We start from the raw sequence: 14,390 nt of genomic DNA, 5'->3' as shown, positions 1-14,390 counted from the left end.
ATTGCCCAAAACTTACTTCATGGCCGGCCCAAACATGGCCCACTAAGGATTGAAATCCAAAACATTGGACATATTTGGATATGGGCACTTGATCTTTACCAGTTGTCATAAATTTGAATTCGGACCCAGTAAATATAATGACTTGACGTAACATCTACATAGATGTCATTTCAAATAATAGAATCTGAAATGCAATTATTTATTTAAAAAATATAATTTAAAATCTTTTTATTCAAACCCAGCTTAGAATATAACTTGGAAAAAGTTGAAATTTAATTAGATTTTTTTAAATTTATTTGTGTCTTTTATTTTATATTTAATTATTAAAAACTATAGTAATAATTTTATTTTAAAGGAGTTGGCGTCTATTATTTGAATATCAAGCATCTATAATAAATGAATAATATTTTGTTTAATTTTTATTTATAATTAAAATATTTGATCATGAGTTTCATTTTACTTTTATCATAAACTTTTGCTAAAATTGTTGTAAATTTTTTTTCATTGTGGGATAATTAGTTTCATTTTATCTACTTTTGTGGGATAATTAGTTTCATTGTTGTATCTACTTTTGCACCGTTGTGCTTGTCCATCAACGCCACCTTGATAGCCACCATCTCCTCAAATCACCTCGATTTCCTTTAAATATTCCTAGCATATGGGCTTGGTCTCATTTCATAAGTTTTCCAACAACCTTTTTGTGGATGGGTACTTCACATTAAAACCTAGATATACTGTAATCCAACCATTTGATTCTTTTAATTTTTAGGTATATGGGTTAGTAAGCCAAGACGAATCTATTGGTCAATTTCGATCATTGAAATCTGCCATGAATGATAGCCAACAACATTTTTATAGAACTTTGAGTCTTTTGACAATATATAGTTTATTTTATCTACTTTTGAATCTTAGCCCTATGTTATAAATTTTATTCTTAAACTTTTTTATATCATAATTTTAATTAAATACATATTTTATTTAAAATATATATATATATATGTATCACTTTGATCTTGATACTAAATTGTAAATCTCTCCCTTTTAGGTAGAGAAGAGTACAAGTTTGATTTACCCGAACTAACTAAACTGAATTAACTGAACTAGTCAATTTAGTTTGATTTTTTTGTTACATCGATTCAGTTCGATTAATTATTCTTAAAAGTTAAAATTTTAATATTTGGTTCGATTTTTTGTTTGAAATAACTGAATTGACCGAAATCATAAAATGATATCGTTTTGTTTGCACTATAAAAGAAAAACATACATAATGGCGGAAAGACCAAACTAATGCTTCGATCATTCCGTCGTAGCCATTGCTTAGTCATTTCCCTTTCCCTTTGTCTCTAACTCTCTAACCATCCCATCGCTTCCTCTAATGCTGACACCAACCCTTATTCTCTATCTTTGACGTTGACAGCGCCCAACTCTACTCCCATCAGCCATCGCTACTATCATCTCTCTATCTATCTGATTTGCACCACCATGTTTGCCCATCAACATCACCTTGACAACCACCATCTTCTCAAACCACTTCTGTTTCCTTCAAATATTCATAGCATATGGGTTTACCCCCATTTGGTAAGTTTTTCAACAACTTTCTTGTGGGCAGGCTCGGCCTTAAATTGGAATGGTCAATGCGACTGCCCTAGGCCCATTATTCAAGGAGGTCAAAATATTTTTAATAAATATTATATTATATTATTATAACTATTAATTAATTTAATATTAAAAAAAAAGACCTTGAACATCTAGTAATGCTGGGCGGACTTGAAGTCCACTTAAACTAAGAATTTATTTTTATATTATAAAAGAATTTATTTTTGCTTCAGCTATTCAACATGTAAATAATTTTTTTTTTTTAGTTGGATGAAAAAGAATTTATTTTGCTAGATAAAAAAAAATTATTTAATTGTTATAAGTATTCATCTTGTTTATATATTGTAGTATTTTATTTTAAATTTTAATATATTGAAGTTTGAATCGATATAATTTATTTGGCTTGAATATTAAATTTTTAGTTGATTTGGACTGGCTAGATTTTGATTGAAAAATAAGAGTGACTTCATCACTAAGTTTAAATATATATATATATATATGAGGGTCTAATTTTTACTTTTTTCCTTGGGCCCTAAAAAATTCAGGATAGGCACTGCTTGTGAGTGGGTACTTTACATTAAAATCTAGATTTACTGTATCCAACCATTGGATTCTTTTGATTTTTGAGTATGTGGGTCAGTGAGCCAAGCTGAATCTATTGGTCAATCTCGATCATTGGAATTCGTTGTAAATAGTAGTTGACGACATTTTTCCAAAACGAGTTTTGAATATTTTGACAAAAAAATTAATTTTTAGATCTACAAAAAATTAACTTTTGGATCAAACTCATTTTTTGATATACAAACTATCACGGTTGGAGAATATGATGATCAATTCCGACCATTAGAATCATCGACTAACTAGGTGGCCGACGACAACAGTAACCTGAAAATTAGTTTGGTCTGTTCGTTATTTTTGGATTTGTTTAATTTATTTAGTCAGTTTGATTTTTACAAATTTTGTTTATTTATTTTTTATTTTCATTTAGTTTGAGTTTTTTAGTTTGTTCACAGATTTGGTTTTATTTTGTGGCGGTTCGATTTTTTGGTTATTGAATTTTTGCACATATCTACGTTTAGGTTCAAATATATTGATCTAATTTTTTAATATTGGCATTTATTATATGATTATTTTTAGATTTAAATATTTTTCATTAAATACATTTATTATAAGAAATTCAATAAAAAACGTTTAATCCAACATAAATAATAATTATTTAAAAATCAAATATATTTAATCATTACTGTCAGTATAATTAGTCCAAAATCAAATTTTCTCAAGAAAAATCAATTTTATAACTAAACTCATTTTAACTTAAATTTTGTTTAAAACATAAAATAATAAAAAAAAAAGAAACCTTAACCAACATTTTGCACACGTCATAACCCTACGTCGATATTATTTGAACCCAATCTAAATATTTTTAAAAATATAAATAATAATGAATTTAAAATTTCGTCCTTTTATGGTCCACTCTGGCAAGATGTGATTGTTCATAGAAGTGGACAAGCGAGTGGGCCAATAAAGGAGGCCCACAGGCCATGTGAAACGAAGGCTGAATCACGTGAAGCCCAGTTCCTGCTTTCGGTAATTAAATCGCTTAGGCCCACTATCATTTATTACTGAAAAAGGTCTTATAACAAGGACAACTACCTAACAAGCATAACCAGCTGATCGGATCAATATTAATTTGGTGGGTTATGAATTCGATTCCTGTCTTGTGTAAGAATTAAAAATTTACTATATAATGGTTATGACAAAAAATATTACTCTTATTCTATATTCTACTTTATGCCCAATATAATGGTTCCATGTTGGTAATGCTTGTACTTTTACTCTATAAAATTTTAATGTCCTACAATAAGTTAAATCTTATAATTTTTATTTTTTTTAAAAAAATAACAATTTTTATCACAACCCTAAACATTTATTTTTATTTTAAATATTATATCTTAATTAAAAATGAATTTATAGCCTAATCATAAGTGATAATCTCCAAGTTCAAGTTGCAATAAAAAATCCTCATTAATTTTTAAATTTCTGGAAAATTAACCCAAATACCGAAATTTATCTTGTTTGAAATAAATATTATTATAAAAATAATAATATTTCAAAAAATATTTATATATATATATTATATATAAAATTTAACAAATTCAATTTACTATTGAAATTATGAGTGAAGTAATCAAATTGAGATTGTTCATTTGTACTCTATAAATAGAGGATCTTACCCAGCCACACACAAGAGAAATCTTCTTCAATTCATTATCTTTTTCTTTCGAATATCTCTTTCTTTTGTGTATCAACATTTACTAATTTTTATTTATTTTACTATTTTTATCACCTTATACTACTATTAACTTGTAGTTAGTAATACAAAAAGAGCTTGTTGTATCATAAAAGTAGCAAATTTTGATATAATCATTATTATATGTGATAGAATCTACTTTTAAAACAGTAACATCACGCCTCAAGTTTAATTATTTTTATTATTATCGTTTTCTTTGTATTCTACCTTAAATTTTTTCCAACAATGTTGTATATTTGTGATGATGTTTGATTAATAGAAAGTTAAAAAACAGTTTTATATGACGAGGATTACTTCTCTGATCTTGTGAACTATATGTTTAAATGCGTTTTAGCATTAGAACAGAACATCTGCGGATGACATTGGAAGGAAAAACAATCCGATGTGGTAACCACGTGGACCTGAAATCCACCATAAATTTCCAATCCATAGTTGATAAGATGTAAAATATTTTTTTCCGAAGAAAATAAGAATTAAGACACGAGCATTTCTCCCAGCTGCTATAAATAGAAGCCTAACAAGCTCTCATACCTTAGGACAGAACATACTTCTTCTCCATCTTCGTTAGTATGGCCGAGCAAGGGCAAAGCGTCTCTTTCGACAGTGGCGGCGGCGGCAGCAACTCGTTAGGAGTACAAGAGCCCGAAATTCTGGTAATTTTTGCATTTCAAGTTGTTCGTTTAAAGGTGAGCATATTGCTTTTAATGGAAACAGTTTGTTTTGTTTGTGTTATTGCAGGGCATAGATGCCAAGAACAATGCATAACTCTTCCCATGGAACACTCATTTGAGCAAGATTATGTGAGTGAGTGGTGTTTTATAGTGACTCCGAGGCTACTCGATCTCCGGACCTCAACCTCGGACCTTCACAATGGTTAGGAAAGGGCCATAAAACACGCACTTGTGCCAAACCCTAAATGGGCTCCGCATCGGAGACTAGCATTATTTTAGTTTGAAAATTGTGTGAATTGTACCCGGAGTTTATGTGATTGTTACTGTGTATGACAGCTGTGTGAGTTGTAGTTTATGTGATTGTTACTGTGTATGACAGCTGTGTGAGTTGTAGCTCAAATTTATGTAATCCAGTTCATGGAGAAGCGTACCTTATTCTATGTAATATCAAAACATAATTTACACGAAATTCAACAGCAATTCTGGAGCAATGTTTGACGCATTTAAAACTATGGCATTCCAAAGCGTGACACAATTGGGCTCTGTGTTCACTTCTCAACGGACAAAACATGGAATACAGAAAATAAGGGCACGGGGACTATTGACATAATTCTACTCTAATAGAAATACGTAGATTTCCAGATCCGATGAATTGTATAGAAAAACTGGAAAACATAACAAAAAGTTAGTACCTCTGCAACAATTTGATTTAGGTTCCATCCGTGGCACTGAGCACTCGCATTTTATCTTTGTCATCTATTACCCGTGGGGATCCTGAGCCTTCGCCACTCTCGTCGAGCATGTTGGTGCTCTTGTGTTCAGCTGTTTCTTCGTTACTGATGTTGTCATCGGTTCCCACATCTGAGGAAGGATCAATATTGTTATGAGACGCTACTGTTGTACCTCTCTCCTGATGGCGATCGTCAAATGGTTCGTTACATCCTTCCACAGAATCAACAGCTTGAGGACGAGAGTCCTGATCATTTTCTGGTGTTAGTGCTGCTTGAAATTTCTCTTCATGGTGAACTTCAGATGGTACAGTGCCAGGTTCTGCTGCTTCAAGAGATTGAGGATCAGACGTCTGTGGATCTACTTGGCCTGTTGATGTTCGACCACTTTCCTCAAAGCGATCATCCAATGGCTCGCCGATGAATCCTTCTTCAATTTCAACATGTTGATGGTCAGGCAATGATAGATCATAAGGGACTGGCACTGCTTCATCCGCCTCTTGTTTGTGATCATCATCACGCTCAGCAGAGTGGCTACCATAGGAAACATGTGGTTCAGTTTGATTTTTGCCACCTGCTGAATCAGAAATCATTTCCTCTTCAACAGCCACCCGATCTGCACCACTATAATTGATTATATTGTCTGGTGGCAGGGAACCGGCATGCTCTTCAAGGTTGCTATTTTCAATATTAAAGTATGAAATGGAACCTGCATACTCTTCAAAGTTGCTATTTTCAATATTTGAATCTGGAATAGAAGACTTCTCAACCAAGGCAGGTTCTTCTACTGCACCTTCAACTTTCGAATTGGAAACAGCTTCACTTGTAGAGGCAGGGAAAGACTGGAAAGCATCCCAGTCATCATCTTCTTCCTCTTCGTCACTAGTATTACTATTGTCAGTGCGTCTTTCAGGGATTGTTGTGGTGTAACTCTCGTCTCTAGTTTCTTCTGTTTGAGCAGGCAACTTTATCACTAAAGATGGCGCTGTGGATTTAATTTGTGTTGTATTATTATGTTCTTGTGTAACAGAAGCACGAATGATGCCCTGGAAGTGCAAAATAAGCCAGACAAAATGGAAAATTTCCTCATTAGAATCTGATAAACCAAATTTATAGCTTTCATAAAGTGTTTACTGCTTAAATCTCTACACCTACATGGTTGTTTCAAGGTCAAAAATAAAATCAAATAAAGAATAAAGCTTGCATATCTCTTAACAGAATCCTACTGATAGCCACAAGAACTAATGCCTTCTAACAGAATCCTACTGATAGCTTGGTATATACCTCAAAAAATATGATGCTGTAACTGAGTACAAGGGCAGGGGTTAGGCTGGGAGAGAAAAATATAAAGTAAGAAAAAAGTAAAGAAAAGCTTTTTGCTAATTTTCATGGGACATGGTTTTTTATAGTCTGAGAAGAGATGTGGCCAGGAAGGTTGTGAATTTATGACAAGGTCTTGAAAATAATGCGTAGATGAGGTCAACAAACGCAAATGCCAGATGAACAATCTGCTGAAGGAAGGTAGCAATTAACAATGTTAGCATTCAACCATTAAAACATTTTGGCACAAGAAAAGAGAAAAAACTTGTATAGAACTCTTTTGTTTGTGCCAAAACAAAAAACACAAGAATTGGAAATCATTTTTCAAAAGCTGACACAAATACTTTCTACCCCAATGAATGCTCTTAGTTTATTCCAACAAGAGCCTGAAGTTGGTTATCTTTTCGTTTCATCTCATGATTTGAATTAGAAAGAAAACCACCTGAAGTTGCTGCCTCTTTACTACTGGCATTGCCAACATGACATCCTTCAAACAACCTGCTGAGGAAGGAATTTCAGCAAGTTGAGAAACAAGCTTCCCGGCCATAGAACTTAAGCCATTGAGTTCCTGTAGTTAACACAGACAATCAGCAAAATGCTGACAACAAACAAAATATATAATACATGAACTTTGAAAGTAGTATTACATGAGAAAGATCATTGTCTGCTGCTGAGAAAACCATTAAGATAGCTCCCAATAGCAAATTCATAAGACCTTTCTGAGATTCACTTGATTTTGGTAATGTTTGCAGAATCACCAAGATTCTCAAACACTCGCTGATGATAGCCACTGCTTCTCTATTTATGGGTTTCTGTAATTAGTAGCATTGGACTGCTCTGTCAGAAAAATTGAATTTTCACTTGGTCCAGCAACAGTTTTTTATGAGGAAAGAATACCTTTAACATTTTGTCAATTAAGGTGAAAATATCTCCAAGAAGCTCCCCAATAAAGAACAATAGGAAAGAATTGCTGTCTGAGTTGGTGCCTCCCTGCACCACGTTTTTCAGCACTTGCAAGCCAATTGCTTGAACCTGTATATAAGTAAGTTCTCACAAGGTGCCTAATCATGCCAAATGAACGGTATATGAGAACGTCTAGATACTAGATGTATTATAAAATTTAATACCTGTAAGTTGGTGTCAGTAAGAACAATTTGGGTACATCTAATGCAATGTTGGATGATAGCAGATAAGAGAGGGTAATTCTCCGGGCCTTCTCCCAGGCATTCAACTTCATAAGCCAACATAGCCAATGAAGTCATTTGTTTCAGGGAGAAGGCAAGCTTCATCTGCAGCAGCTTGTATGAGTTGGAGCTTTCCTTCTCTGATAGATGAAAGCTCTCAATGCAATCCTCTGTGAAACTAGCAATCGCATTTAGATAAGCTCCAATAGTGGTTCTCAAATAATCAATGCTGTTGGAGCCCAATTTAGGTGTATCTGCAATGACCTAACCTATTAGCTACCTAACAAACAAATATACATGAAATAACATAAACCATTTGGAACAAGCATTAAAGTCACAACACACTAGAGGATGTTATTTCATTAAGCATGCTCTTCTTCTATGAACAACTCATCCCATGGGATAATATAACCAACAAATGATGACAACAAAACCTCCAGCAACTTTACAAAAATTACAGACAATGGTGTGCAAAGAAGAGTTACCTCACATATTACTCAAATAAAAATACGAAATACAACAATAATAAAAGGATGACAAACTAAAGAGGGATAATAACAATTATAATGCTTACAAACCATGGCAGAACTGGAACAAGTAACTATCTTTTTGTTGGCTAATAGTACTACATCAAAAAAGAAACAAATGAATTTTACCACCAATGATACAGTTCGTACTAACAACAATTAAGAAACATAGTACATATGCTTTTTACTAATAGTAAAATATTGATAGTCTAAACACATATCAAGTATGTTAGTCCAAAGTAGATATGTTGGCCCTAAAAAAAGGTCAATTCCACCCCCCCCCCCCCCCCCCCCAAAAAAAAAAAAAAAAAGTGTTACACCCAGTAATCCATAGGGCAGTATGTAATTTAATGATCTCTTTGAAGTAAAGTTTTTCAGATTCACATTTGCAATAATGACAACAGGGTACCATGGCAATCTCATCTAGACAGTATATATTCCTAAAGAAACAACTCATACAGCTATTGAAACCATTCTGATCAACTCTTCAAAACCAAAAAAAAAAAAAAGATAAGGTAGAGATGAAGTTATTGACTTATCTATAAGCATGTAGATGGGGAAAAATTGGTTGATACTCCAAAATACTCACCGCCCACAAGTTTCTTCAGAGAAGTATTCACGCATTGGACATAGTCATTAGCGTTTGAAAAGCATAAATCAGTTGAAGCTCCTCTAATATATCTGTATCCAACTAGTAGAAATGCTAACATGGGTCTTAAAAGCATCTGCATTTCCAATCAGCATGAAATGCATACATAATCAAAAAAACTCCTTTCAAAATGAGAGTAACAGCTATAGAAAAATTGGGACACAGACGCATAAGAGATAAGAGGAGTAAACTTCCCCTTAAGATACCTTGGATCCAAGGCGTCCCACTAATGCCTTTGCTGTTGCAAGTGATGTAAAAATCATACCCTCCCAGTTTGAACTATTCAAATAAGTTGCAGCAGTACTGACAACAAAACCGTGATGATCTTTCAGAGAAGATTATTAGTTCAGGAAAGACTTTAAAGGAGAAGCTTTGGGCTCAAAACCATACACAAGAATTCTACTCTTGATTACTAAAATAAACTACAGAAATGTATGAACATGGTACCTGTGAAGGACTTTATAAAGGTAACCTAAACAAAGTTCCACAATCAAAGATCCAAAATTTTCAGTTTCAAGGAGATCTTTGGGGCTGTTCTGCACAATCTGTTAGATAAAGAGATTGATAAATGATTGTATTCATTGCCATGCCAAGCATTGAACACGACTATTAAATATCTGCCTGATGTTTATACAGAAAGCCATTAAAATCAGAGAAAGGAATAGCGGCCAAACTTCTGCGGCACTTTCTTTGCAAGTCTATATTACATCTTTGTTGCTTCTCCCATAATGAGGATAGGCATACTATGCAAACTGGTTTTCAATATGACAGCAACTGATTTTATATTTCTGTCTCATAAACTCAATCATGTACTCTTCCCTTAACAAATTAAATCTATTTAGTTTCTAATGAAACTATTTCCTCAGATTTATTTTACAAACAAATATTGTTTCATAATTTAGTATACCAATTACCAGTAACACATACTAATCAAAACCTAACAGGTGTCTCCAAAACCAACATTTCTGTCTATCTGATTATTGAACACCCAATTTTTCCACTAATCAACAGTTAAAGCTTCAAAGTACTGCAAAAAACTTCATTAGCAATATTCAATACTGTCAAAAGATTAGTAAAACAATTTTTTTAGATACAAAATCAAGTTTGAAGTAATTGCTGAAAGTAACCTGTGAAAGAACAGAAATTGCAAGACTATCCCATGCATCCCCCAAGCAAAAGGAATATGAAAAGACCTGCATCCAAAGAACATTACAAAATCCTTAAAACGCACAACCAGTGAAGGAAAAGCGAAGCATACAACATCCATAATCCAACATAAATGTCACTGATACAGGCATCATAGGGACTGTAATGGCCATCAGAGCCATCCATCATGATTGTATAGAAGTCCATAATGGCAAAAATCATAAAAAAAACAAAAGACCCAGCTCCAGGATACCTTATATCCTGTTTCATATCTTTTGGGTTTGAGTACTGAAGGCAAAGAAATTATGTGTGTATATATATTCTCCTCCTAGCCTTATATATATGTGGGTGTGCAATTTAGTTCTCATGACAAGCATATCAATTCAACAAGGAGAATCAATAAACATTCTTTGTTTAAAAAAGAAAGAAAAAATAAATTGGCCTCAGTACACACCCCCTCTGCTTTCCTACATCCCCATAGAATGGACTCCATTCCTCATCATGAAGGCCACATGATGAGAAGTACTGACAGTGACCCGCAACCTTGCTTCCCTGTCATTCAATCCTATTCTCTGAGGAACTTCTATTCCACAGAGAGCTCAAAGAACTCGTTCATTGCCTCCAAAGCCCATATGCTTGAAATCCTATAATAAATACAGGCTCATAGACCACCATAGAATCAAATATTACCAATAATCTGCCTACTTGCTGTAATTTCTGCAATGCTGTAAAAGTCCAGGAGTGGGTACCACAAAGAAAGGTCCCCACATTTGTATACAGTGCCAAGCATGAAATGTTTTGATTAACATCTCAGAATCATTTCCACAACCTAATCAATATCTCTCCCTTTCTTTTGCACCAAATATGCTATCAGCTAACCTGCAAGGGACCCTCAACACATCCCCTATTAAACACTTATCTTAACAAAGCTCAACTAAAAGGCATTAATGCTTGCTTAGTTGAAGCACAAACTTCATCCCAATTGACCAAGTAGTATTTGATTCTTCAAATTCCTCGTGAACAAGAACTTTTGAAACATGTACAGCCTCTCTCTTACCAATGTTGAAAAAAGACAGAAAATGGGGAAGACCAAATAAGTTGCTCTAAATCAGAGCAGCTTTACCGCATTGAGAAGGATACTCTATCTTCTATCTTTCTAGTCTCTAGATCTTTCTATAAAATTGTCAGACAACCTTCTGGCCTTCCAAGTCAACAATAGTGGAAGTCCAAATACATGGAGGAAAGGGATCCCACTTTGGCAGTCTATCCCTGAAAGCCCGACATCTTGTTTCATGGGGAGAAACTTCTTGCTCCCAACATCACCTCGAAATTCTATATAAGCAAATCAACTCTCAACATAGAAAACTCAATTGATTGTTATCCACATCATAATAGTAATAGTATCATTAGCAGAAAAACATGAAGAACCTTCACCGCATGTTAGCTTTCCCAATGAAGCCTACATGTTTCTATCTACTCACAACATGCGTTTGTTGAAATAAAAATTGTTGTGTGCAGCACAACAAACATATTGAAATGGTTTAAATCTTTCATCTACATGCCAAGGACTGATAAAAGGATCAAACCTTTTCTTTCCATACACTAAGGGGATGCTTAGAGGCCAAAAAAATGCAACAAAATCTCATATTTCCCAAGAAAAATAAAACAAAGAAGAATAAGAGCATCTGCAAAGTGGTAATTTAGAGGAAGAGCTTATCATAATACTCTTAATAGTTTTACAATTAAACATGTTAATTCTATTACTTACAATTATTTTACTCACACCTTCATCAAACTTCAAAATTGTTAAATTATTAACCCACCAATTCATCTAAAAGTTCAAATTGTTAGGTAATTTTATATTTTATAGTTTATATTATTATTTTATCATTTATACTCTCAATAGTTTAGCCAAAATTTTACTGATTAACTTGGCTAAATACATCCAACTATTTAAATACTGTGTTGGACATGAGATTTGAATAAATAACCTTTCCAGCTCTGATACTATGTTACATTATTGACTACTAACTTATCTAAAAGCTTAAACTATTAGAGGGAAATTTTTATATATTTTATGATATTATAAAAATATTTGTGCATTATATTGTCGTACCTCTTAAGGGAAAAAATAGCTGCCTGGGTGCTGCCCAGGGAAGCTGGGATGCATTCAGCACCCTTTCACTTGGAGAAGCCGTTTCTGTGCATGCTTATTAGGTCATGGTGATAAAAGTAAAATAAGTCAATATTTCTACAAAATCATTCAGAATCATTTTGAGAAACATAATATTTGGAGTCAAATGCATGCACTTGATGTAAACACGAGAAAGCTCACAAATGCAAGATGACATTTGCCCGGGCAGATGGCTTTATTTTCAAGTAACCATGGCTTTCTAGATAAGTACTCCACCCCCATACACTAACCCCTTCCCCCCTCCCCCACCCAAAAAAAATTAAAAATAAATAAATAAATAAACTGTCCAGTTAGCCAGATAAATTAAGAATAGCATAGCCAAGTCATACCATTGTCAGTAGTTTCCAGTACATCTAGAAACATGGCCATTCACCTTACATAAATGAAAACAATAGATACAGTACGAAATAACTTAAGGAAATAAAATTATATATAGGGTTCATATATAAATTTATTTTAATATCGAGAAATGACCACCTGCAATAATTCTCTACAGACATCCATGGTTAGGAAGCCTGTGCTGAAAAAGCTTTCTGTGCAGAGAAACTGGAACACAGGTAACACAATCTCATACGACTTCAAAACTAGAGGGCTTGTATCTTCAACTGAAAAGTCACCACCAAATTTGGCTTTACAAAAATCCAGCGGTATCAAATGTTTATCGAGGGTTGGATCTTGTCCTTGAAATAGAACAAGCAGAGCGAATCCCCAGAGAAACTGAAATTCTTCTGGTTTCAACTGGACCATTCTGTATCCAGAGATGAAGATATTACTTGAGGTATTTCCAGTTGTTTGGGAAGATAGATTCATGTCAATATGCATAGGATCTGCATCCAGAGCGATTGCTTGAAATATTATTGGCCAGGTTTCTTCTAAACATGGCCGCAGCTTTGCTGAAACAAGAGGTGATTGAATTCCTTCAAGAAATGGTTTCCACTGCGTAGCATCCAACCAACATAAGAAGTATATACAGAGCAAAGAATCAAAAAATTAGTTATGGATCCACGTAAAATAAGCTTACATTTTGTTTGAGATGTAACCTGAAGCAGACATAGGTGTAGTCCTTTAACAATGAGATCCAGTACTTCCCTAGAACATTTGAACTTTCTGAAAATAATGGTAATAGAGCTAGATATTCATCTGGAATCCCAGGATGTTGTTTCCTCAACAAGGCGTATATATAACACTTGAGAGAGGCATGTGCAGTTAGAAGTCTTATTTTGATCTGGGGCAAAAGAATCTCATTAGTAATAATAATAATAATAATAATAATAATAATAATAATAATAATAATAATAAAGAACTCTTTCATCACATACACACATAGGTAGAGCAATTTCTAGGTATATTCATATCATATGCAGACATTTACACAAATCTACATAAAGAAGTGGCAGGTTGCATCTGCTTCTTAGTTTCTTGATTTTTTTTTTCTCATTCCCTCCTGATTTGTTAACACCCTCTAGTAATTTTAACAATTAACAATTACTTATCCATTTATAAATCTTGGTATAGCTTTGTAATTTTTCTTTTTTGTCTAAATAAAGGTCCATGAAATGATTATTATATAAGCATAATATGTCTAAATGTTTGTATTCTAATCTACTGCTGGTCCCAAGCCTGGATAAAGGACAAAGGTTGGGTTGGGTAGCCAATAACCAGTGCAAAACTCATCAGGCCAAATAATTGTTGGGATATTACAACAATATTAATAAAAACTGGTACAGTAAAACAGCAAATAATGGCCGAAGAATACAACACTGCTGCAATGAACAGAAAAGATAGTGGAATATTTTAGGTTGAGTCGCGCCTATGCGCTGTCCTGAGGACAGATTTGCCCTGCACCGACAACTAGCAGACTACGACAATAGTCTTAGCAGGATGAAACGACCTCTCCGATAGAACAACAGCCTCGGATGACCGGAGCTAGCAGAACCGTAATGGTATTTTGCTCTCTATTTTGGACAAGAAAAAAAGACTTGAAAACGAACTGAGCTCTTGGTTTTCAGCTGGACAGAAGAGCTCTTTGGTGAACAGTGGAATGGGTTGAGTTGGAGAGCAAAA

General features: G+C 33.8%; 1 protein-coding gene and 1 long non-coding RNA gene across 3 annotated transcripts in view; one reads left to right on the top strand and one right to left on the bottom strand.

The window, feature by feature from the left end:
* Positions 1 to 4,450: 4,450 nt before the first annotated feature.
* On the top strand, positions 4,451 to 5,267 carry LOC127803105 (uncharacterized). The gene is made up of 2 exons (XR_008023455.1): positions 4,451 to 4,560; positions 4,646 to 5,267. It is a non-coding gene; the product is annotated as an uncharacterized LOC127803105 (long non-coding RNA).
* LOC127803103 (protein SWEETIE) overlaps positions 5,072 to 14,390 on the bottom strand; it is a 55,555-nt gene continuing 46,236 nt past the window's right edge. The window contains exons 38-49 of one of the 2 annotated variants that reach the window (XM_052339137.1): positions 13,348 to 13,551; positions 12,804 to 13,262; positions 10,114 to 10,179; positions 9,434 to 9,531; positions 9,193 to 9,289; positions 8,927 to 9,062; positions 7,754 to 8,064; positions 7,524 to 7,658; positions 7,274 to 7,438; positions 7,069 to 7,194; positions 6,016 to 6,352; positions 5,072 to 5,922 (exon numbers count right to left, since the gene is read on the bottom strand). In XM_052339137.1, coding sequence (XP_052195097.1) covers positions 5,288 to 5,922; positions 6,016 to 6,352; positions 7,069 to 7,194; positions 7,274 to 7,438; positions 7,524 to 7,658; positions 7,754 to 8,064; positions 8,927 to 9,062; positions 9,193 to 9,289; positions 9,434 to 9,531; positions 10,114 to 10,179; positions 12,804 to 13,262; positions 13,348 to 13,551 — 2,769 coding nt within the window. In that variant the 3' untranslated portion in view covers positions 5,072 to 5,287. Of the gene's footprint in view, positions 6,353 to 7,068; positions 7,195 to 7,273; positions 7,439 to 7,523; positions 7,659 to 7,753; positions 8,065 to 8,926; positions 9,063 to 9,192; positions 9,290 to 9,433; positions 9,532 to 10,113; positions 10,180 to 12,803; positions 13,263 to 13,347; positions 13,552 to 14,390 lie in introns of both variants that reach the window. The other variant, XM_052339136.1, reaches the window with a different exon arrangement.

This window comes from Diospyros lotus, chromosome 6 (genome assembly GCF_014633365.1).
Source record: "Diospyros lotus cultivar Yz01 chromosome 6, ASM1463336v1, whole genome shotgun sequence".
Taxonomy (NCBI): Eukaryota; Viridiplantae; Streptophyta; class Magnoliopsida; order Ericales; family Ebenaceae; genus Diospyros; species Diospyros lotus.
This window is presented reverse-complemented; position numbering and strand designations above follow the sequence as displayed.